Source organism: Gymnogyps californianus, chromosome 5 (assembly GCF_018139145.2).
Source record: "Gymnogyps californianus isolate 813 chromosome 5, ASM1813914v2, whole genome shotgun sequence".
Lineage (NCBI taxonomy): Eukaryota > Metazoa > Chordata > Aves > Accipitriformes > Cathartidae > Gymnogyps > Gymnogyps californianus.
This window is the reverse complement of record NC_059475.1, coordinates 45,045,964-45,070,833: the sequence shown is the minus strand read 5'-3', so window position 1 is coordinate 45,070,833 and position 24,870 is coordinate 45,045,964. Positions and strand designations below refer to the sequence as shown.

The following is a 24,870-nucleotide window of genomic DNA, read 5'->3' as shown; positions in this document are numbered from 1 at the left end:
TGGTTGCAAGGCCAGAGAGACCCAGAGCCTCGGTGTCCTCTCAGGTGGCGACGATGATGGGACACTTCCTCGTCCCCCAAAAGGAAGGGGTGAGGGGGTGAGGAAGGCCTGGCGGGGCAGAGGAGCGAGGGGCAGGGGTACGCTCGAGGGGAGCAGGTGGGGGGCACCCCTGCCAGGCAGCCCCAAACGCAGAGACCGAGGCCCCGCTTTCCAGGCAGGGGCAGCTGGGGGGGCCTGGCAGTCCGAGGGGAACACTGCCCCTGGAGGACACAGTGTCTGTCGGGGCTGGCTTCAGCCGCCTCTTCCCTCCCCTAGATCAGCTTCTCCTCCTTCTGCGACGAGTTCAGCTTCTCCGTCTGTCTCTCATCCTCTGCCGCTGCTGCCTCCTCCCCTGTCTCCGGCTTCCTGCCCGGGGCTGGGGTGTCCCCAGCAATGGTCCCCAGGACTTTGGTGCTGTGCTCCTGAGCTTTGGCCCTGAGGGCAGCAATGCTGTTTTCTCTCAGTTCCTCCTGGGAAATGGTGGTTTTGGGATCCGGGCCCCTCTCTTCCTTGTCACCTTTGTCAAGCTTGGGCAGGGCCTGGCGCTCCACTTCCGTCTTCCTCCCCGCCTCAGCCGCTGCCTCCAGAGACTTTTTGTGCATCCCTAAAAAGAATTGTTGGTATTCGGGTTTAGAAAAGCGCCTGGGCATGGGAAAGCCATCTTGAACTGAAAACAGCAAAGATAAAGAGAGGCCAGAATTAAGGAAAAGCAGAAACCCTCGCTTCACGCAGCAGTTATGGCGAGCCGCTCACTCTGGCCCCCGCGCGAGGGCAGCCCAGGCAAGGCAGCTGCCTGCTTGGGCAGCCCGGCCCTGGCATCCATGGCCTCGGGGCTGCCCCCAAAGGCCTACAATTATTCTCCCCTTCATTTCTCTCTATGAACCTAAAGCTAACTTGTCCCCGCATGGGGACGAGGGTCTCAGACAGCAGCACAGTTATCCGAGCTTCACCGAGGCTGGGGGGAGAGATCCCCCATTGCCTATTCCTGTATCAACCCACCCTTCACACAACCCACCCCTCTGCCTCTCTCAGTTTCACACAGACAGAAGGACAGGACAGCCCGTCATCAAGATACCAGACACTAGTTTTGGGGCAGAACCAGCCTGAAAGGTCAGAAAGCAGGAAGCAAAGAGCAGGAGTGTGGTAGGGTAGCTGCTACCTCCGTGTCTGCACAGAAAACCAAGCGAAACCAGGCAGAAATGCAGCTCCCCCAGGTGCCGAGAGCAGGAGGAGGCAGCAGCGTGTTCCCTCTGGGACTAGGGGCAAGGAGAGTGCATTTGGGCGTCCCGGCACCCCACACAGCCTCACAGGGCTGTGGGATTCAGACCAGCATGACCTCCTGCCTTGGGCAAGCGTTGGAGCCCCTGCTCCAGGGCTGGGCACGAGGGATGCTCACACCACAGAATCAAAGGCTAACACCAGCCTAAGCATGGGGGGCAAATTCCTGCCCCGGCCAGATCCTGCAGGTCAGGATCCAAGGACCAGCAGGGATTTGGGATGAGCAGTCAGACCCTATTGACAGGGCCACTGGGGGATGGCGGGGTGGAGGGCAGCGGGGCGGGGGAACCTCGCCCTGCCGCCCTCCACCCACGTTTTCGACATGACTCCAGTTTCTTCCTCGCATCCTCCCGCTTCGTCTCGACCCACTCGCCATCCCCCACGAAGGCGGCTGCTCTCTTACCCAGGAGCCAAGGGGCACAGGACTCCATGATGCCATCCTTGGCAGACTTGAGGATGGACTCAGGCAGTGGGATGGAGTGACGCACCATGGCACCGTAAAGCCCGTACTCAGCCATCACGCTGCTCCTGCCCCAGCACTTCTCCCTCTTCCGCCATTTGGCCCGGCGGTTCTGGAACCAAACCTGGGGCGGGCGACAAGGAGAGACATGGGTTTTTTGCGGGGAGAAGGTGTGTCTGTCCCCTTCCCACATGGGAACACACGCGTGCTTGTGCAGCGGGATGAAGGCTGACGCGTGGATGCTCATCCCGAAAGCACTGCAACCTCTTACCCCATGCAGCAGCCGCCGGGTCTCTCTCCCTCCCTCCCTTGCAGGAGTGGCAAGGGCCAAGCGTGAGAGCAGGTCCCATCCCTCGCCGCAGGATGTAATTAATTTGCCATCGCAGTGTCTTTTTCTAGCGGCTTTTGGCTCTTAGGCCTGGGATTTTCTTTCATTATTTACTGGGTGTCTGAGCTGCAGCACAGGGCTGTGGGTAGCAGTGCCTGCAGGGAGGGCTGGGATGGGGGCGGATGCTCGGGAGAGGCAGGAGAAGGGGGAAGCTGATCTGTGTGCTTCACCCTGAATTCCCAGTTTGAAAAGCCCCTCATCTTCTCAGAAAATTGGCAGAATAATCTCTGAGCTGTGACCTGGGGGGCAGCGAGCAGAGAGGCGGGCAGCGATGGGGGGTGGGGGGGGAATGCTCGCAGAAATCTATTAGAGCTCTCTCCGATTTCCATTCCTCTTGTCTCCCTCGCCCTCCTCCCTCCCCAGCTCCCCTCCCTTCCCGCCGAGCAGAGGCATCAGCTTTAGATGAAAAATTGCTTGAGGTCTATTCAGAAGGAGGCAAAGGAAGAGTCAGCCCCAGGGGCAGCCCAGGCCTGATTGAAAAATAAGTTAATTTCAGTTTGAATCGATGGGCCTCAGGCACTGAAATATCACGGGAAATTAAAGCAGCTGGTCCCCAGGGAACCACGCCATTGACCTGCGCTAATTAATGCCATGGAGTTACCAGGCCCCTCTCGGAGAGGCAGCCCCTCCCTCCCTGCGGACACCCCAAACACCTCCTCATTTAACTAATTAGACTCACAGAAAATTGGGTGTTAATTTGTTTAGGATTTTTTTTTCTTTTCTTTTTTTTCCCCTCCCTTTCCCGGAAAGTACACAGCAGAATGGAAATGAATGGCGGGGTCTCGCTGGCAGATGGATGCTCGGGGTCACTCCGCAATCTTCTCCAACTTGATTGCTTGATTAGGTCGTTAGCACATTAAAAAAAAAAATTGCTTGCCGTCTGGCGCTGGCCTGATGAGTGGGATGAGGCGGGAATCGCCTGGGTAATTTATCTTTTTATACTGCAAAGAATTTGATTTCAATCTGCAGATATATGGAGGTGCCTTTGACACCTGTTTAACATTACAGAGCTGACAGCTTAACCCTCTCTTGTCCCCACCGCCTGTAGCCATGGGGGAGCTCAGGTTGCAGTGGGGAGCACTGGGGGACTGGGGCAGACCCCCAGCTCTGCCGTAGGGACCACGAGACTGACGCCACGGACTGATGTCCTGCTCTCAGCTGGCAAGGCAAGCTCACCTCTTCTACGTGCACAGAGACGAACTGCTCAGCACCAAAACCTTACAGGGACAGAGCTGCAGGGTAGGTGGGTGGCTTGCTAGCACTGGTGACAGCCAGCCTTCGCTGATCCTGGGAGCCTGGCCAGCCTCGCCCGGCAGGGAGCTCTGCAGGGTGGGTGGGGTGGTGGTCCCAGCAGCTGTGATCCCAGCTTCTCCCAGCAGAAGACACTCTGTGCATGTCAGAGGGGATTTTACAGCCAGGCTGCTTCACCACACATCACCTTCTCTGCATGATAAACAGTCTGAATTACACTTTCGTACTGCCGATATGTAACCCCTGGACCATGGATGGCTGCGAATCCACCGGGGCCTGAGCAAGGACCCTCAGGAGTGCACAGCTTCCTCCCTCCGCCTGCTCCTCCATGCCTGCGTGACACACGGGGTTGCTCGGTCCTGCAGTCAGCAGGATGCTGGCAGGGTCTCTCACTCGAGGCCACACGCTCCTCCTGCTCCCAGAGCCCAGAGGGCAGAGCTGGAGGGGACTGGCTCACTCCCTCTCCAACCTCAGCACAAACCCCTGTGGTTCCTTCTCACCCACCAGACCGGGGCGGCAGGGCAGCGACCCCTCACACCTCCATGCTGCGAGGGGGCAGCTCGACCCACCAGGGCCAGGAGAGGGATGCTGCCTGTTCTGCCCTGGATAAACCAGTACAGTTACGTCCCTCGCCGCAGAGCTCCTCTCTATCTCCCTTGGATTCAGGGAGAAATTCCTGCACAATCCAAGGGCTGGTGCCTGCAAATCTGCCATGCTTTGGGGCTGCAGTGACACCTTTCCATGTACCCAGAGCGGCTTGCAGGGCTTGGCTCTGCACAGCTATTTTTGTCACCAGTTGCCACACCTGGGATCTCAGCCAGGAACGGGTTTTTCCATCAAGTACCAAGTGGGCAACTTTTTAAACTCTCCTCAATCCTCTTTTATCCAGGTACCTCTTCACTGATGCTTTTACCACCTCTCCCTTTCCCCTCCCTCCTGCCTTGATGCCCCAAACATCTGCCCCCATGCCTCATCCTCCCCTGCCCTTCTCTCTGGCCAGGTCTCAGCCTGCCCCAGCACTGCCCGCTGCCACTAAACCTGCTGCCCTGGAGCATCCCCTTTCCCACGGCAGGGCCACACAAATGCTGGAACCAGCAGAAGCTTTGCCAGCTGGCAGCCCAATTTTGACTAGAGCTGGTGGAAGATTTTCAATCAAAAAATGCTGATTCAATCGCACAGGAAAAACTGCATCCGGCCAGTGGAAGTGTAATCAAAATTATCTATGGCTTTCTTCTGAATGCTGTATTTTAATCTCGGCCGCCTAAGACATGCAAAATCTATGCTTTAAAGCCAAATGGGAAAATCAAAATTACATCAACACCTCAGTAAGATCATTCTGAGATTTCCCAAACCAATTTTTGTCATTTCATGGGAATTTCCTCTTGGTTTTGACTAGGAAAAAGGAAAGCTTGAAATCCAAGAATTTCTAGCAGAACAGAAATCGGGAGGACTGACCATCTTGCTTTAATACCAGGAGCCATATCTTCATCTCAGGCATGGAGTCGAGTGAAACCAATGGTGCTCAATACTGAATATTGCTGGGATCAGACCCCAGCCCAGGACCTCTGCCACAAGCCTGTCCTGAGGAGCACGGAGGGAAGAGCTCCAGCACAGCACTGGCAGCCCCCACGCCATTTCAGATCAGCAGAACTATTCCTCGTGGCCTGTTCTCGGGATTTTGCCCTCATTCAGATGGCTCCATCAGTGGGACTTTCTTCTGGGAGAAGATCTCACTGCTTTCTTCAAATTTCTTGACATGTTACCAAAATTTTCCTGTGCCTTGATTCTGAGCTGAATTACGCACTAGTTTTAGTAATTCTGAGGTATTTTCGGCTGTGTTGGTACATCAGCCACAACTTCCAAATATGCAGTTATTTATTATTGGCACCTCACTTCTTCTGGAGAGGTCTTCACCCTTACACTTACATTTACTCGCGATTTTGGTATTCTGTGTCTTCTTTGGCTGCTTGTTGTCTTTGCTTGGAGATAGCTACTCTGTAACTTCCTCCGGCTCTGTAAAATTCAGTCTGCTTCAAGCAATGTTTAGGTTTGTCCACATTTCCTCTTGCCCCTTCCCATCACATGGATCGGCTCAGCTTTGTGAAATGCTTTATTGACGTGGCTGTGTACCACGCACCTTCCTTCTCACTTGCTTTCATCTGGTTCTCCATTGCACAGCCCAGGGTATGGTGAAAAGATTGTGTTTGTGCTTCCACACTTCACGAGCAGTGGTGAAAACCCCTGATTAATTTTAGACTGAAGCACGTCAGATGTTTGTGCAAATCTATCGCAATATCTGATGCGCAGAGGTGTCTTTTGGACAAATGTGCTACATCTCAAGATGATTTACATCTTTTTATTGTCACATAAGCACCCTCTGTGAAACATGGGAAGCTTGTTCCAGGAACCCTATCCTCAAAAAATGGACAACAGAGTAAAGAGGACAAGTTTGTCTTGCTATCCACCAGATGTGTTAGCATCTAAGTTCAGCCCATGCATGCATGTTTGCTGTTTAGCAGCCCAAAGCCCTCTCCTGGGCTGCTCCTGAGGCTCCACAAGTGCCGCCCTTGGCACACCAAGGGCTGGACCTGGGATGGTCACTGTCGCGGCCAAGCTGGGGGCAGTGGCCAAGCTGGGGGCAGCAGCCAAGCATGCCTCTGACAAGGCTGCCAGACACTCTCCGTGCACCGGCAGCAGGATAAGAGGATGCTCACTGCTCACTGCCCACTGCACGCTGCAAGTTGGGTATGCCTGCACACCCTGCAGAAACTGCAGGCTCTTCCATATCCATGGGGTTTGGTCCTCTAGGCATAGAAAAGCTGCAAGACCAAAACCTATCACCTTGCAAATCCTGCTCTCAATATGAAGCAGGCAAATAGAGGGTGGTAACATAACACCTCGCTCAGAGAGGATCTGTCCATCAACGCAGTCCCTATCATTTGGTCACAGCTGAGCATCACACACTCTCTAACCCCACCGGGCATATCACACTGACACTGTCTTCTACAAGAGCAGCCACAGCCTATGAACCAAGATAGCAGCAAATGCCAGCACCTTCGGTGTCACCTCCCGGATCCTTGTTCCACATGCCTGTTCTTCTTAGGCCCCCTTACCAAAATCAGCAGTATTGCAAAGCCTTATGAATGGGGATGTTTCTAACCTTAATCATCATCTAATTCTCACCCTCAGTGCCCACTGCCCAAAGCAGTAAAAGTTGAGGCACTCTGTGCCCAACTGCAGGGTTGCAGCATTTCGGAGTCAAGACTGGCAAGGTTATTCTTGCCAGTTTCCTCCTCTGAATCACAAATTATGACCGATATTTCTTCAGATTATTGATGATGCAGAAGAGCAAATTGTAGTAGGAGGAATCTCTCATTTTGCAAAGGGACATGAGACTCAATGTGTCCTTGTTATCCGCATTCATCATATTAATTAGTTTGTTTACCTAATCAGCTCCTGAAACATTGTCTGCTAGAGAGAAATCTCCCCAAGGTTGGCCATGAGCCAGGAATCTGAATTAGCAAAGGGATATTTTAAGGCATCTAGGGTGTTACTGTGTATTGGTTTTGTATTGTTTCAACCTAAAATTTTCACTGGTTACACTCATTTTCTTGGCTGCTACTTTCCAAGCTGGGGCACACAGACAGGAGAATTGGTAGTGGCCTTTTTTGTCTTTCTAATAAAAAAATGTTATTTTCCCTGCCCAAGCATTCCTCATCTCTTAAAGGAAAATTCCAGGCTAGATAATGGGGAATTTTTGCTTCACTAAATCTCACATACTGCCTTTGACATAGCATTTCAACAGGGGTCTTTCAAGTAACAAGCTTTATGGAGCAGATGGTCCCAGCCCAAAGCAGTGCATGCTGAAATGTCCACTAGATGGCCACAAGCAAATGCACGTCCACACATGCACGGACACACAGACACAGACACACAGACACACCAGCACTTGCCCCACCAGCACATGCCTTTGCCAGGCTGCAGGGAGCAGCCGCACACGGCTGTTGGCAAACCAGCAACTAAGGCAAAGGACAAAATGTCCAGTCCCCCCAGCAGCAACGCTGAGACCATCTCCCCCGCTCGTGGACTAACAGGCGTATCTTCTTCGCTCTCTGACAATTCCCCTGGTGCAAACCTTCAGCTTTGGGGAGACGAACTGTCGCTCTGTACAATCCCTGCAAAGAAGCCATTTCTGATGCTGAGCTCTTCAAGTGAGGACACAGCAGAGAAACCCTGTCCTGCCCAGCCAGGCAGCCTGGGAGCTTTCTGGACTTCTCCTGTGATGTTGCCTTGGGTTGTAATCCGCTGTCATCGTCCCACCTGACGTGATGGTGCTGGTGGCTTTCTGACCCAACACACTCATGTCCATCCAGTACCACGCTCTTCTCCCAGGGATCCAGCCACCTCAGGCTGAACTGTGGAGAAGCTGAACTTCTCATGTTCATCCACCAGATCTCTTCCCTCTGTGGCATTTACTGCCATGGGAAACATCCAGCCATCTACACCAACACCCTGTAGTTGCTTATATCCCTTTCCCCACCACGCTGCTGCGGACTGATCCTGTCACCTCACTGTATGCACAGCAAAGCATTGGCACAGAGAAGCTCTGTTTCTCAGTGCAAGCTCTTCACACCTCTGCCTGCATACTGGTTTCCTCTCTCCTGGACTAGAAAAACCTCGTCAGGCCCGCTATCCCCCTCACAGCAGAACACTGCTCCTAAAATCATGCCCAGCGGCATACCTGTCACTTCTCCACTTGAAGCCCTTTGGTGGGTCCAGCTGCAGGCCAGAGAACACCTCCAGCTCACCTCCACGCCTGGGGCCCTGCTGCCATCCCAGCACTCAAGTTCATCCTGACAACTACACACCTCCCTTTCTACCTTCTTCCTTTCCAACCCAAGACTCTACAATGAGAGGAGTCAAAATGAAAACCTCCTCTGAAAAAATAGCGATGTCCTCACCCTCGTATTGGACAGGGCCAGTGGCCCTGGCTGGGTTCAGGCTGAGGATGTGAAGACTGCAAAGAATGGCCTCAGTCTTCCTCAGAGCATGTCCCCATCCGCACTCACAGGCCCTGGGGCTTTATAATGAATTGCCACAAGAGTGTAAAGTCTGACCAGTTCGTGGGGCTTCCCCGAATCCCTCCCCTGTAGCGATCACCCCAGGAAAGCTTCCTGTCCCCAGTCTGCTGGTGGAGACTGCACCACTTGTGTAAGCCTGGAAATGGTTTATCGCTGTCTTTTCAAATGTAATGTCAAAATTATTGGCACTGTTTATGGTGACATCAGTTTCTATGGCTGGTGTAAAGTGGGTATGAAGTTAAATGAGAGCAGTAAAGGTTGCACATGGGCTGCATGGCTGATCGCAGGACTCATCATCCCTCCTCTTACTAAACACTGGGAAAGAGCTTTCTGAGCTGACATTAGAAAGAGCAATTCCTGTATGCAGCATGGCAAGAGCCCTTCCTGGTAATAGCTGGAGTTGTGTCCGACCCACTTGGCTAACAGGTCCAACCAGACGTACTACGATGAGCTGTGAAATGGTACTCATCCCTCTCGAGCAAAGACATGATGGTTCATCCAAGCTTGGGTCTCCTCTAAGCTAAACTAGCATAGGGCACACATTGAGTATGGGCTCAGTACGGCACCCAGAAAAATGTACATGCTATTACCATGCCACCAGTCCTGCAGGCCAGGCCTGCCTCCAAATCCTGCTCTTAAAAGCACTATGTGGGCCACGTATAGCTACTTGTTGCAATTTATCTGAATCCCTCTTGACCAGGGAACACATCTTAAACTGTGTCGCCTTGGCAAATCTGGGGTTTTCACCTGGCCTTGCCACCTCATGTGGTGACATGTTTTCTCACTTGTTGTAACCGTCAAAAAGTGGAGAACTTCTTCATCAGGTGCAGGGCTCCCATCTTCCCCAAAGAAAACCAAGTGTGCACACGATGTGCATGCTAGGTACAGTGAGATCAACGGTTCAGCACACACTCGATCTGTGCAACACATCTGCACAGCAAATGCATCCCTGAGACATTGACTTCATCATGGCCAGACCATGATGCCAGCTGACCAGCAGCTTAGCTGGAGCTACAGCTCCATATAGGCTGCCAGATGCTGGGACATGGCAGATAAACATCCGAATTCCTCTTTTCCTAACACACTGATTGAAAAACAGGAAAAACATCAGGGTCATGGGTGCATGATAGTCGCAGGAAAGCTGGCAAGAGTGCGCCCATCATCCGAGTCCACACAAACTCAGGGAGACATTTGTCATTGCCACAAAGGGTGATACTGCACATCCATCCTTTGGGTGCTCACAATGCCTGGCTCCATTAACCAAGCGGCTATCCTGCCTGTATAATTTCATTTTGCCTCCTTTTCCCCCACTAACACTGCTCTGCAGGTCCTCTGGCACAGAGGAAACCTTAGCATAGGTCTTCATAAACATCCATATGCAATGCACTCTGTGAACACGCGGGGACACACCAGATTATCACCGTCATGCTAGAGCAAGGCGAGTCAGGGCAGTCAGAGGAGAAATGTCACATCCCATGATGCCTTTCAATGGGCACAAAAATCAGAGCTTGGGACGCCAGCCTTCCTCAGAGGCTGTGGAGTGCTGCCTGTGCTCTGGGGCTGCCCCGTGCATGCCAGAAGCAGCTGTATGTTGCCGTTTCCTTTACCAGTACACAGAGAGCAAAGGGCAAAGGTGCGCTCTGGCCTTCTCCAGAAAAAAATGTAGGAGCCAGCGGCTGTGCACCAGCAGGAGATGGTGTCTGCAGCACTACCTGGTGCCCACCGTTTCCTGAGATAGATAAGGCTCAAGCCCATCCCTGCGTGCATGGGGACAGCCCGCAAAGTCCCCTGAGGGCTACAGCGCGGGCTCACCAATGCATGGGTACTCTTGGTGTCTTGAATCATTAGCTGGAAGATATCCACGGAAACGTGTTATGTGTTGTAAAACGTTGTAACACATTGTAATAAGTTTCCATGCAGCAGCTTGAACTGAGCACCAAAAGGAGAAAGTTGCAGTCATTTACAATCTCCCCTTAGGAAGATACACGGTAAGGACGGTGTTTGCAATTCCTTGCCTCATGCAATAAGAGATATCTAATCACCCAACCTCAGCAAATCCTTCACCACGCTCTCTTGAATCTGAGGAAGGAGTAAGACCACCAGAGTGAAAGAGCAGGCCAGAACAGCGGTCTGTCCCCTGACCACCACCCAAGACGTCAGGACTGGCAGTTACGTTGGCTGCACTGGGGTGGCCCTTCAGCGCTCTACTCCTACCACGTGTCTGCTCCTGGCTCTACATATTCCTCAGCTCTGTGTACCCTTAACCTTCTTTGGGTAATTCACAACTCCAGGAGTTTTCACATGACACCTTGCAGCTGCAGAAGGCTTGTGCTCCAGGCACTGGGGGCTGCTGTGCCACTGACACCTGCAGCCAACATTGTCAGCTCGGGCTAGTGCACAGCACAGCTAATGGTGTGACCTACAGAGCTGGTAATGCTCAACCTGCTCATGGATGCTGCTCGCACCAGGGCAGCACATCCGAGCTCACCAGGACATTCCCAGGTATCCCCCATGCTTAGTCCACCCCAGCTAAGATCTCCCAGGTAGAGACCCTCCCTCAGTTGTCACTTAGCCACCGAAGCCTTGATCTCAGTCACGGTCATCATATAAGCTCAACAAGTTGATCCAATCAACTAACAAATGGCAGGATGCTGCAGTGACAGTCTTGGGGGACTCCGAGTTGGAAGGATGGCAGTGAAACCAAAGATACGAAGGGACCTAGAGATATCAGAAACACCTGATGGACATAAAAACAAGTTATCTTGGAGTTATCTGGACATCACCAGCACATCTGGCTAAGTGCAGTGACCGGCACGGATACTCATCATGTACGTTTACATAGATGGGTTGGCTAGATCCTTCCAAGGGGTTGCTTCCCAACAACACTCACAGTTCAGCCTCCTCTGGGTGAGCCAAACAGTGCCTTTAGAGAGGAAAGGGTAGCACAGATGAGAAGGTATTTCCCCCAGTGGCATACCCTGCGGACCCCGCAGCTGCACGTGAGCCAGAGCTTCCCAGAGGCATGGGTGGGCAGCCTGGCTGCACTGGCCTGGCTGAACAACACAGGTACGGGCTAACCCAGCCTGGCAAAGTGCTGCTGCTTATCCACATTGTGGTAGGTCAGCTCCAACCCCCAGGCAGGAGTCAGTCAGTACGTTACTTCTAGACCACGGAGGGGACATGATCCCCGTGTTTATGAATGTGCAACATGCATGCCATGGGCCTTTATATAAGTCACAGGAAGGTGACCGGGTATAAGCAATGCTTCACTTGCATTCCCTTGCTATGAATTTGGAGAGAAAGCTGCAGCTGAAAGCTCTAATAACTACCAGCCAAAGTTTCAGCTCTGCCTTTGGTCAGACAGTTGGGAGCCTAACAGAAACCCACTGAAACAGAAAGCAGGGAAAAAACTGTGCTTCTCACACCAGGCAGGTCCTAAACTGAACATCTTTTGCTGCTCTGAGGGCAGTGCTGCTCAGAGTGGACAGAAGAGCGCCTAATGCTTTCTCACAGCCTCTGATGAAGGTGATCTCTGGAAGCCACCTTTGCTGTGGGATATTGTAGCGACAGTTTGTTTTCCAACTCAGTTTGTCTTTTCTGCTCCACAGAAGGACCTGCCAGCCTCGCACGTAAGGAGATAGGGTCATCTGTATGTCTGTTGAGGACTAGGCTTCTCAACAGCTTGGTGCATGAGGCAGATGATAGGGTTTTTTTATATTTCTGCACAGGCCTGTGCAAAACCTGGCTCACGGAACACCCACAAAGAAGGACAATGAAAAGGCAGAGGAGGTTCGTGCTGCCAGAGAAGAATGAGAAGAACTTGTTGAGATCTATCAGGGTAAAAGATAAACAGCACAGAGAAAAATAGATCCATTAAGAAATAAAGGGGAGAGTAAATTAACCGTGTCTCTAAAGTGCCTGTGTTATTGAACTGTTAAAAAAATCTCTATTCAAAGTCAGGAAAGGAGGAAAACTTTATGATAAAGGGTCATTAAAGGAAAACCTGAACACACAAACATCAGCTGGTCCCTCTGTCAGGCATCCTAAGGCTGGAGGGGAATTAACTATTGAACTTGCTGGGCTGCCCAATTATTTTTTTAAAAGTCAGTTGTGGAAAACTGCAGCAGTATCATAGCAGAGCAAAGAAAGTTCATCATTAAAAGGAGTGAATGCAAGTGTTCCCAGCACACAGATTTAGGGTAGCGTTTCCAGAAGAGCTTAAGTGATCGAGGAACCACAGTGCCTAGGCTAACTCAGAGAAGTGTTACCCTTAAATTACTGTTGTTAAGAAAACGGGGATAAATTCAGGGAAGACAGTCTGAGCTGTCACAGCCTGGCATTAAGCCTGCAGAGCCATTCCTCATTGTCCTGGCCACAATGGGGAAAGTCCTTGCCAAGACCCTCCACAGCAATGGGCTACGGCATATTTTGTTGCCTGCCTGTCTTTCCTCTCACAGGGAGCTTAAGTGCCCCAACACTTGAAGGTATCTGACCCCCAGTGATGGTCTCCCCAAACCATGGAGAGAACAAGGACAGCGCTGTCACTGCAAAGCCCCATTTCCCTCCCAATACTGTGGAGGAGCACACCAAAACCACGCCGTCCCTTATGCTGTGACAGCCTTAAACATCTTGCAAGGAACACAGCAGAATGCAAGGACAGGCAAGTTTGGTTTTATTTGCGTTTCTGTCCCATTTAGAAAATTGGTCAGTGGCTGAAGCAACTCAGGGACTGAACGTAGAGGGATAAAGCAGTACCTGGGTATACAAAATATTCATAACTCTATACCTCCATCTCTGCACTAAAAAACACCTTTTAAACTGCACCTACAGCCCCAGCTGTAGCAGGGTAAATCCCACAAGCTGGGCAGGTAACCTGCATGGTCTCGCAACAAGCAGGAGAGTCCCCACTTCACAGTAAGCTGAAGAGATGTTCCCGGCCCTCCATTTTCCTTCCTGTCTCCTGCCACATTTTCTTCCTCTGTCCAAAAGCATGTGGTCTAAGACTTTTCAGACAGTAATCCTTCAGGAAAGCTTGCCTGGGCCCCTGCTCTTGCCCATCACCCAGCCCTTCTGTTTGCAGCTCTGGTAATTAACTTGTAAACGAAGTTCTAGCACATGGACTGAAAACGGGCCATAGATAAAGGGTAATGAAAACACTCCATTACAGAAAGGGCCAAATTAAACAACTCTTAATTGAAAAATGGAAATGAATATGAATTTAGATCAACTAAACAAGCATGTTATTGAAGAGGCAGCAAAGTGGATGAACTCCTCACATACCAATTAAAGACATGGAGGCAGAGATGCACCATACGCCACAAGAAACACTCATAATAATATTCTCACCAAGCCAGTAAGTTTGATTAGTTTTATTACTCTCACTTGTACACTTCCTACATTTCTAAAAGCATAGAGGAAGTTAATGACACTTATCTGGTATCACAGTGCTGTGGCTTGCCCCAGCGCTCAGGAATTATTGTCAAAGGTAGCCAGCACTAGCTGCTCAGCTCTATTTAATTATTAACTTCTTGCAGGGCTTGCAGGGATCTTAAAAAAAATTAAGACATTGAAATGGTTGACTCACACAGCAGCAACACTTTCAGCTTCTCCATCACCTTGGTAATCTACCTCCAACCACCCTAGCTGCTCTGGTACTTTCCCTCCAGCTACATGATCTCCGTGAACATGCTGTATAGAGATACAGGTGGGAACCTGCTGGCACTGTGCCTCATGCTGGCCTTTCTCTCTTCTAAGTGTGAGAGTCACTCAAAGTTTTAGCAGGAATAGACAAGTCCTCGCTTATTGAGAGTAACAGCGACAAGCATAAGCTTAGAAAAACCAACACTACCACTACTTTCTGCAGCACTAAGAAATCCCTTGGCGGCCATTCCAGGCACAGATTCAGGAAAGGTCAGAAACTGCATGGAGCAATCATCCCCATTCCACACTTACACTGTGGGATTAGGACTACAATTCAACACTCTGCAGCAAGCAGGAAAAGCTGGCAGGAGGGGGAGAAGCCAGGGCTACTAATGCTGCATAAAGCTCATTTTTCCTTCACGCTTTCTATCATGTTTCTTGAGGGGACCCCATAGGTTCACTCCTGAGCTCCTGCTCCGTGCAATACAGGTTCCTCAGGCCTTTCCAAATTACGTTCACCTCTAAATACAGAACATTTTTGCAAAACTGAAGCAAGGTAAGCGTCTTGTTCTGGAAAAATACTCTTGGTACAAATGCTTCCCTCCAAATGACCGCCCCTCCTAATTCCTCCATCCCCATTCAACTCCTAAAGGGCTACACAGTGATACTGAAATGTGTTAATCTGATAGCAGCTAAACCAATACATTTTCAATTAGAGTTTTAGTTGGCTTTGTTTTGTTTTTAGCCAAAATTGACCTCTTAGCTGCCCGACAAAGCTTGCTGGATACAGAGACAACCCCCACTCCTCACACAGGGCACCAGCGTCTCCTTGGGGTTCCTTTTGCTTACGTGAGCAATTTTATTTGTCCCAAAATTCTTCATCCACGTAATTACCATACAATCATTAACAACAAGAACTGACAATTTTTAGCACTTTTATTCTCTTTTTTAATTGATTAGTTCCCTTAAAAGGTGAATCTGGTGTCCCCACAATGGCAGTCAGGATCTTATTTTTTGGAAATACTGAACTGATTAATCGATTTGTTTGATCAGTAGGAGACATACTGTAATGACAAACATACACAGTCATTTCAATAATCCCAAATCAAATTGTTACTGAGCTTTAATATTGTAGATACTGGTGTTTAAAGTTTGGAACTGTCACTTATTACTAAATTCAATAGGGATAACTTATCTAAAATCTACACATTACACTTAAGAGTATCTGTTATGAGAAACACACTGATTTAAGTCAGGTGTCAGAATACTTCTCAGCTTGAGGCCATTTTGAATACTTCAAGTTGTCTATTAAGGATATACTTCCCCGCAGGAATCTACTTACCTCACCCAGATTTTACCGAATGGTCTGGGTTTATTCTAACAGCAGCACTTCAACTCTTCTGAATATTCTTTCAAATACATTGATTAACGTAGTCTTTTTCAAGTCTCTTGCAAAATGGCCACAGTGACATCTGGTCTGACTTGTGCAAAGTGTCTCACTAGGAAAACTAAATTCTTTTCCCACGTTGCCCAACGGAAGGATGCTCATGTTTGTTCCAGGAGCAGCCAGCTCAATACGGAAGGAAGATGCATGCAATGTGAAAGAGTGCTGCTTTGAAAAAAAATGCATGTTCATCTTCTCTTTAAATGGAGGATTTGAATATTTTTTCCTGAATTCAATGTTCTCTCAAACCAATAACTTTCTTGGCCTCTGATGGCTATTTGTAGTGTTCCGCTGAAGGTTTTACATGCAAGCAGTTCCTACATATCATTCTCTCAATTGTACTCTTTGAATTTCCCTTGCATATTGAATTTCATAGGTGATTTACTTTCTCTTTGACTACTACCTCCTGAGAAATAATTCCGTGAATGAAAATAAGGGGTAGATACCACTCTTAGGTATGGATCCAGTGGGAAACCACATGAAATGCTGTGAAAGTCCACAGCATGTGATGCTCACAACAATCTTAGAAAACACTTCCACTAATGACCTACAAGAGGGAGAGAACAATGTTGAAAGATGGGATGAACTGCAAGGTACAATGAAAATGCAAAAATATAGAGCTCCCTTGAGCAGTTAGAAACTCATGCAAGGAAAAAAAAATACGATGACATGAAACTATAAATATTATGAAGAAGGGAACAAAGATTCATTGTCAGCTGTCTGTTGCAAAGGGCATTAAATGATGCTAATAGATTCAAAGCAAGATTTACTTCTCTCATGCAGTTCTGCTGCAGAACTTCTTGCTGCGGGATATTAAGATATTTACATGTGTTCAAAATCCCAGGAGGCTGTCAAAGTACTCAGTAAGTATCACTAGACAGCTGCCCTGCTCTCATACTTTTCTCTAACATCTACCTCTTGCCAGTGTCAGAGCTGGTAGGGCCATTATTATGCTTGTTAGCTCAAGTTAGTAAAATGCCACATGAAACCCAGAACACTGAAGGGAAAATCTTGAGGATAAAAGAAAATCTGTCTAAAAAAAGCTTGAAGTGACTGAATTAGACAAATAGAAAGAAATAAATATGGAAGCAAGTAGACCAGTGCTAATCCGAGGCTGTTTCTGCAAGGACTCAGAAGTCCAGCTGAACTGGTATGAACAAACCCAGTGTGCAGCTGTAGGCATGTGGTCCCCTACCTCCAGGAAGACTGACAGGCAGGATGGGCTTCACAGAAGAACAACCACATGATTAAGAGACTAGCGTGTGATTTATGAAGAATGATTTAAGAAAAGATCTTCACAGCTTGCTTAAGCGATGATGAAAACCAAAAGTGACAGCCAGGAGAAGAAATAGATTTATTTAAAGAGTGTGAACATCATAACAAGGGGGAAGGAATTAGGCTCATACAAAAGGGGTTGAAAAGGAACATGAGCTGAAATATCAAGAAGCATGACCAAGGTTGGGAATCATCTTGTCATGGCTTGTGACACACAAAAAGTATGGACCAGGAAACTTCATAGAACATGTGTTAAGGCACAATCGGGTGCTGACCCATTGGAAAGATCAGCGGTGCTCGGGACTCCTACGTGACCCTGATGCTCACCCTGGCAGGGTGCTCATGCTCTCACACAACAGATGCCACAGAAATTCTGCTGTTTCTCATGATTTCCCCTTTCATGATGAGCAAAAGCGTTACTCACAAGCACTGTCTCCCGGAATACATGTGCCATTAGCAACACCTGATATTCAGAACAGCCACACCATGGGGTGCTTCTGCTGTCGAAGTCTAACCTGATCTCTAGGGCAGAGGGGTCACAGAAAGGAGCACTCCTAGGTTTAAAAACTCTGCAGTACAGGAAGAGTAGGCAGTTGTTCACTAGCCAGCTGCAGAATGGCATGCTGGCAGCAAGTCAGTGACAGCTAAGATACGTTAGCCACTATTTCACTGCCAAATCAGATAAAACACCGAGTCTCAGCACTAGAAGGATGCTCCAGATGCTGAAGCAGTACATGCAGTGTCCAGCTCTGTACTGTCTGCCATAGTATATCTCCCTCTGCCTCACCCATAGTGAAGGCCCTCAGCTCTGGCCAGAGAAATGGTGCCTCTGCAGTTCAACATATACTGTGCCACTAGTTGAACCTCTTCCTTGAAAAGGCCCTTCATGGGAAATCAAAGGATCTTCTTTCCAGCCCAGCATCAGATGGTGAGTGCAGGCAACACTAAACTCCTGACAAGTCTCTCCCCTCTTGACTTGATGTCCTACAGGGTCACAAGTGGAGAAGTGGCCCTCCATCCAGCTCACTCTCTCTAGAGGTAAAGCATCAGGGCTTGTTGCTCAGAGCAAAATCCTAATGCGTCAGGTAGGATTTCAGATGATGGGCCATTATTTCTGAAGACCGGTGGAAATCCTGTCAGCATGCCGGTTATCTACAAGCTGTTAGGTCAGCAGGAGTCCTGCCAGCACAACAGGATAAGAAGCACAACTTGCTTTTATAAAAATGTCACTCTTGGTGATTGAGCACAAGAATGAGGGCAGTGAGGGGGGGCTCAGGACTGAGGGAAAAAGGGCTGCACTTTGGGAGGATCTCCCTGTCCCTGCACAGGGTCATGCCTCAGCAGCTTCCAGCATCAGCGTTATCTTGCTAAGTGCCCTCTGAGCTACCTTCCAAACTCACGAGGGAGCAGCCTTCTGGGCCGTCTCTTTAGCAAAGAGCACAGGCTGAAGGAACAGATCGGCGGGTGCTAGGCTTGCATGAGGGACCAAGCAGAAGGAGGAACCAGGGAAACCAGGACCCTCCCAACACCACATGGCACTCAGGCCAATGCCTCTTGTAGAAACTGCTATGCAGCAGCCACAGAGGCAGCCACTGCCACTGTGCAGGGGACCGAGCCAGTTTAACCCCCACCCAGCCAAGAAACATCACCTGCACCAGCAAAAATGGGTTCAAGGTTTGGCCATTACAGCCCTGTGCTTTGTCCAGCAACCTGGTAGGAGCAGGGCACGGGGAGGAGGGAGGCAGCAGAAGCTGCTGGAGTCCACCCCTGTGAACATCATGTTTGGTCTATCCAAGCACACGTGCCTCCCACGCTGTACACAGCAGCTGTAAGTCTTCTCCGGCTTTTTGGGCTGTAATGATTGCTTGCATACTGGCTGCCACGCACGCCAAAGGCTGGTGCTGGCACAGCCCTGCAGCTCAGGCTGCACCTTACCGCCGGAGGATTCACCACACAGTGACAATACTCCACACAGCCTCATTCTGCCTCCTCACAGTGGCACAACAGGACTGGCATGCAACTAAACCCCAAACACTAAAAACCATTAACAAAAAAATATCCCCAGAAACTTTCAGGGAAGCTTCACTTGAGGAGGCAAATGCAGTGCAAGTGCAGAGATGGTGCAAACACCTCACTGGGACTCACCCATCATTCCCACACTGTGGTCCTACCCACAGCGGTACTAGCTGCCTATGACATCCCTGTGCATCCTCCTGTGCCCAAAGGAGCAGAGATGAGCTCTTTCCCTCCCACACTGCCCACCCAGACCCGGTCTCTGGGAGGCTGTCTTTTTGCCTATACCACCAAGACCTCGAAATGCTGCGGTCTTTCCTTGCACACCAGTTCCTCTTCAATGATTTAGGATTCCCTCTGTTACAGACACCTGGAATCACCGGCACAACATGCCACATACAGCACATGTCGACATACAAACACCAAATACAAATCTGCCAAGAACAGCTGATCTGGCTGCCTACCCATCGACAGCAGGGGAGTGGACAGCCTGGGGAGGTTTATTCAGAGCAATGTCAGCCTTCCGATGCCGCTACCTTTTCTTCAGGGAGGGATGAACATGGCTGAGAGGAGGAGGAGAAGGGGATCTGTGAGATATGATTACCTGTATCCTGTCTTCTGGCAACTCTGTTTTCATGGCCAACATCTCTCTAGCATATACGTCAGGATAGTGGGCCTCGTTGAAGGCCTTTTCCAGCTCCTCCAGTTGATAGGATGTGAAGATTGTCCTGAAGGGAGTAAAACTCTTTGATCAAAAAACATAAGAAGCAGCAGCAAAGATGATGAAGAGTCAGAGAAATGGACACAGAAGCTACAGAAACCTGGGTAACCTGCTAACACATGGCTCTTCCTCCATCTCCTGTGTTTCTTTGCACAAAAGGTCAGATGCCAGGGTGAAAGGAGAACCAGAAAATGCCAGAAGACAGCGCTTTAAACAGTTACAAATCACCTTCCCTTTCAGGGACTTGCCTCTGGAGACGGTCCCTCCCCAGCAGCGAGCACCTGCAACCAGCAGCGGTGGCAGCTGCTCTTACATCTCAGACTCTGCTGCCTCTTGTGAGGATCCTGGGGGTGTCCCTATCCCTCACCCCCTCTACAACAGCGCACCCACCCATGGCCTGGCTTAAAACCACCCCCCTCCTCTTCTTGCATCCAGAGGTTTCTTAACCCTTTGATAGTCACACTGACATAAAGCAGCATCCCCTCAGCACCCCGTCTGGAGAGGTGCTGAGCCCTTCCCCAGCTGCTGGTCCTTAGCCTCTTCAATCTCCACAAGCAAATAATCCTCCCCTGGAGCCCCGGTCCTCAGCTGAATCCTCCAAAGGTTTTATCCACTCTGCTCCCCACTGCTTTTCACCAGTCCTTCCCCACAAAAGCCACTGCCAGCTCCCTTCCTCTGCCTTTACCCTGGTTGCTTCCACTCCGATATCCCATTAGCTGCTCCCTGCCAGTTTGCATTACCCCATTATCCTCTGGAAATCCTCCTGGACCGCCTTGGGCGGGCAGCAGCCCAACCCGCCTCTGCGCAGACAGTTCTCAGCTCGGGACAACCAGATTGAAAAATCAGCAGCTGGAAAGCCGAGACGGATGAAAGCCCCTCTCCAGGGGATGGATGAGAGGTCTCAGACCACTTCCACTCCCCCGAGGGTTAAAACTCCCACCCTCCAACCCCCCCCGGCACACAAAACACAATTTTTTATAAAAACTAACAACACTCCGATGGCAAAAAAAAACCCCAACAACAAATTGCAGCCTTTGTTCAAAGTAAATGTATAAATATATTACCAAACTAAGAAACGTGTAGCTCCTAGAATGGGGAAGGAAAGAGGAAAAAAAAGTCTTTTGCTAAAATACATCCGAATTTCAGAAAAGCCCTACAATTCCAGAGAGCATAAACAGAAAATCTCAGAAATATCCTCCGCTATTCAGAATCGAAAGGATTCCACCAGATCGATAACATTACTAACAAAAGCAGCATGCAAATGCAAGGGACTTGCCTGCAATCAGACCTTTCTTTAAATTCACTCCTAAATCCATTCTCTTTTCAAACAGTTTTCCTTCAGCTCCGACAAATCTGTGAACTCTAGGGACAGCAGAGGCACATTAACTCGTGTATTTTCTCTCTCTGGGACCACAGGAAAAATTATTCCAATTTTGATCCAGTTTAGATTTCAAGCATTCCCCTCCATCCTCCTCCGACGAGAGCGCTGAAGCCCAGCAAGGCTCACCGGCGGGAGGGTTTTGCCTGACATTCAGCTGAAGTTTTCCCCTTTTAGCTCTCATCCCTGGGTAGCCCCTGTCCCTTCTGCAATACACAATCCACTATGCCTTTTGGTGTTTCTATGCTGCAGCTATTTGCAGACTATTGGCCTGTCTCCTTCCAGCCCTTTCTTGGTACAACTAGAGGTCTTAACCATTTAGTACAGAATATACAACTACAGCTAAATGTTGCACGTCTATTTCTGTCTAGAACTGAAAATAAAACATCTGAATTTCGTTTCCTCTCTCCCATCCAGACTGCGACCTGTACACTAGCCCCTGCTGTGTTTTCACCCAGCCCTGTCTGGTCCACAAAGAAAACGAACCCGTATTTACTCCAGAGCACCCAAACTGGGACCATTTGCCTGGGGAGGGACCCTGGGTTTGGGATGAGCCCTCCAGACCAAGCCTCCTGTTGCACGCATAGCAGGATGTCTCCTGGGATAGTCGGTCTCCTTCCACCCTGCATCCTGCTAAGCTTTCACTGGGGCATCTTTTAATCCACCCTTCCTGCATCGTGGCAGGATTGATTTAATTATTCCTAAATCACCCTCGGTGGATGGTGTCTGGCCTTCCTTTGTCCTGACTCTCCAGCCACAGCAATGCCAGAACCCAGCACGGGAGTTTTCGTTTCTGTTTATAAGGCGCAGACAATCCAACTCCATTTTAACTGTGGGAGAAGACAGGCAAAGTCTATTACCCTGACCGTTCCCAAGGGGAAATCAAATCCCCTCCGGATCTCCCAAAGTGGATCTTCGTTTCCTTAACCAATTCTCCAGCCTTCTTCAGCTTCTCTGCAGCCTGTGTCTGATTCCCAACTATTTATTGGCAAAACATTTATTTATAAGTAATAAAATATTTGAATCATTGATAGAAATTGTCCCTTGCTGATAGCCAATATTAAGATTGCTATATGCGGAGCAGGGAACGGTTTTGATTATTTAACTGCTTCAGTTTCGGACAGGTTGATGATGTTTTTCCCCCTGAACACCCGGGAACCGCATCCCGCCCAGATGCTCACGGGCTGCTCGGGTTTGGGGCTCGGGATACCTGGATCCGCAGCCAGAAAAATTAAATAAAATGACACCTGTGGCTGATCCCCCGACTCCCTAAAGGCACGGCCCCAAATCCGATTTATTTTGGACGGGGAGAAAGAAAAAAGGAAAGGGCCCGGGGGAGAAGCTGCAGGGGCGCCGGGGCTCTCCGGCGGCCGGTGCCGGCAGGGATATTTTGCTCCGTGCCGGAGCGGGGCGGGAGCGGGTCGGCCCCACCGGGGCGGCGGGGCTCGGCGCTGCCGGTGTCCGGTGCCCGGGGGAGGGGGGCGGCAGGAGCCGGCGGGGTGGCGGCCGCTCGCTTACCTGTGCCGCCTCTTCTTTCGTTTCTTGCTCTGGTTTAGGGAGGATTTGGACATTTTCCGGTCGCTGGAGGAGACATCCTCGGAATCTGCGGAGAGACAGGCAGCGGCCGTGGGCTGGGGCTCCCTCCCCGCCGGGGACCCCCCGGCAGGGCCGGGCCCGGCGGCTTCGCTTCCTCCGGCGGCTCCAGCCGAAGGTTTCGTTGCGATCGCGCCGCGGACGGGGCCCGCCGCTGGCCGCTCCCTCCAGCCCGGCGCGGCCCCAGCCCCGGCCCCGGCCCCGGCCCCGGCACTGCTCCCGGTCCCGGTGCCAGTCCCGGTCAGGGCGTCCTGGGGCGATCCGCCCCCGCCGGGGAAGGCTCCCGGCTGGGACCGGGCTCTCGCTCTCCCCTCTCTCCCCCGGAGTCGTTTGCTGGGGCTGCTGGTGTCTCGCCGCTAAAATGCAGAGCCCGGCAAGCACAACAAAACCGTAGGAAAATGGGGGAGCTGCAGCCCCCTCCCCGCGGCCGGGCACCCGCGGCCACCTGCCCCAGCCCGGGGATCCCGGACTTCCCCACAGAAACACCGGAGCGGGGAGGGAAAAATTGAGGTTTATGGAGCTACCAGGAAAAAAAAAAAAATAAAAAATCCCGGGAAGAGCTGGTGTCTGTCCGCGGACCCCCCGCTCCCCAGGGGGTGCCCCGGCCGGGGGGTGTTAAGGGCAGGGCGGGACCGCCTTTGCCCCGAAGGAGCAGCCGGGGGACGGAACCGGGACCCGCATTTCGATGCGCGTCGCTGTGCCCCGCGGCGGCCGGGGCTGGCCCCGCGCTCCAGCCGCGCTCCGGCCCCGTTCCTGCCCGCGGCGCTCCGCCACCCGCGCGGCCCCGGTGCCGCGCTGCCCGGCGGGCCGTGCTGCGGGCACCGCCCGGGCCCGACACCGCGTCAGACGGCTCCGGCCGCTCCCGGGAGGAGGCTGGGGGTTGCCCCCGGGGCCGGGGCCGGGCGCTGCTGCCTCCCGCTCCAGGGGGACCTGAGACGGCCAGGGAGCGGGGCCTGCGGGCAGGGTTGCGGACGGCTGCTGCCGTCTAGGAAAGGGATGCCGAGCGGCCCCTAATTCCCCGGCAACGAGTTGGGGCCGCCGGGGCCGCGGAGGGACCGCTCCGCCGGCGCTCCGCGCATCCCCGGGCCGGGCGCCCCCGGCCGCGCCATCACACCGCGGCCGCAGCCCCGGACGGGGGGGGAATACGATCCCGCCCGCCCGCCCTTCTCCACCTCCTCGGGACCGAAACGAAATCGCCTTCCCGCCGCCGGGCACGGGGCCTTCCGCTGGGGCGCCGGGTGCCGGCGGCTGCCGAGGGCGGGCAGAGGCGCTGGCGGGGCCCGGCGGGGTCCCCGGGGGCGGGGGACGTGCCTACCTGAGCTGGCCGTCTGGCTGCTGTCCAGCTGCCCGGGGGCCCGGGCCAGGGGCTGCAGGTGGACGCTCTGGGGGTCGGAGAGCACCTCCAGGAAGGTGGGCTGGGTGTAGAAGCCGGGGATGCCGCCGGCCCCCAGCAGCCCCATGCCCACGCCGCCCACCCCGGCGGGGCTGAGCACGGAGCGGGCCGCCAGCAGGTGCCCGGCGGGCAGCGAGTCCAGGGCGGCCCGAGGGTGCGACGGCGGCTCCTTGTTCAAGCCCAGGATCTCCTGGATGCCGAAGCCGGTGCAGCGGGGAGGGGTGGGCCCGGAGCTGGGCTTGGCCCCCGCCGCGGGGGGCGGCGGAGGCGGCGGCGGCGGCGGGGCGGCGGGGGCGGCGGCCGCGCCGTCGGGTTTGGGCTTACCGGGCAGGCTGGGGGCTAGCGCCGCGCCCGTTTTGCCCGTCATGCTGCGGCCGGCGGTCCCTGGTGCCCACTCCGGGAATGCCTGGGAGCCCCCGGCTCAGGCCCCTTTTATCCGCCCAGCCGGGAGCCCGAGCGGGGTCAGAGCCGCGCAGCCAATCACAGGGGCCAGCCGCGATTAGGGATGCCAAAAAGCCGGCACCGGCGGCGGCGGGGCCGCTGCTCGGCGGGCTGGGGCCGGTGCCCGCCGGCGGGCTGGGGCCGCCGCCCGCCCCCGCGCCGAGAAGGGCCGCCCCGGCGGGGCAGGCCCCGGCCCCGCTTCGCCTCCAGCCGTGCTGGGGGAGGTGGGGTTAGGGGGGACGGAGGCATCCGTGCTTTCATAAGCACGGCTCCAGCCCGGCCGCGCACGGCACGGGGCACCGGTCCCCGAGGAGGGATGCGCAAAACAGCCGTGTAGGAAAAACGCCGGCGTCCCCGGCTTTCTTGCTCATCCCCTATTCTGAGATAAATACGGGTCAGCAGGGAAATAAGGAGCACGGAGGAAACCTAAGGATTAAAGCCAAGCTGTGTTCCTTGAATGGGTAGAGCTGGAAGC

At 52.2% G+C, this 24,870-nt stretch overlaps 1 protein-coding gene across 1 annotated transcript; it reads right to left on the bottom strand.

Moving 5' to 3' along the window:
- Positions 1–311: 311 nt before the first annotated feature.
- VSX2 (visual system homeobox 2) lies at positions 312–24,321 on the bottom strand. Its single transcript, XM_050898341.1, has 5 exons — positions 23,877–24,321; positions 22,487–22,571; positions 19,474–19,597; positions 1,721–1,901; positions 312–643 (listed from the first exon to the last, which is right to left on the bottom strand). The coding sequence occupies exons 1-5, from the start codon at positions 24,319–24,321 to the stop codon at positions 312–314; spliced, it is 1,167 nt and encodes a 388-aa protein (XP_050754298.1).
- Between the last annotated feature and the right edge of the window lie 549 nt (positions 24,322–24,870).

What these genes read in the sequence shown, in the direction of transcription:
- VSX2 (XM_050898341.1), bottom strand. Translation starts at nt 24,321, where the DNA reads ATGACGGGCAAAACGGGCGCGGCGCTAGCCCCCAGCCTGCCCGGTAAG. An exon ending in CAGCCAGACGGCCAGCTCAG is followed by an intron (nt 22,572 to 23,876) that starts GTAGGCACGTCC and finishes GTCTCTCCGCAG; the next exon opens with ATTCCGAGGATGTCTCCTCC. An exon ending in CTGTGCCCCTTGGCTCCTGG is followed by an intron (nt 644 to 1,720) that starts GTAAGAGAGCAG and finishes AATTCTTTTTAG; the next exon opens with GGATGCACAAAAAGTCTCTG.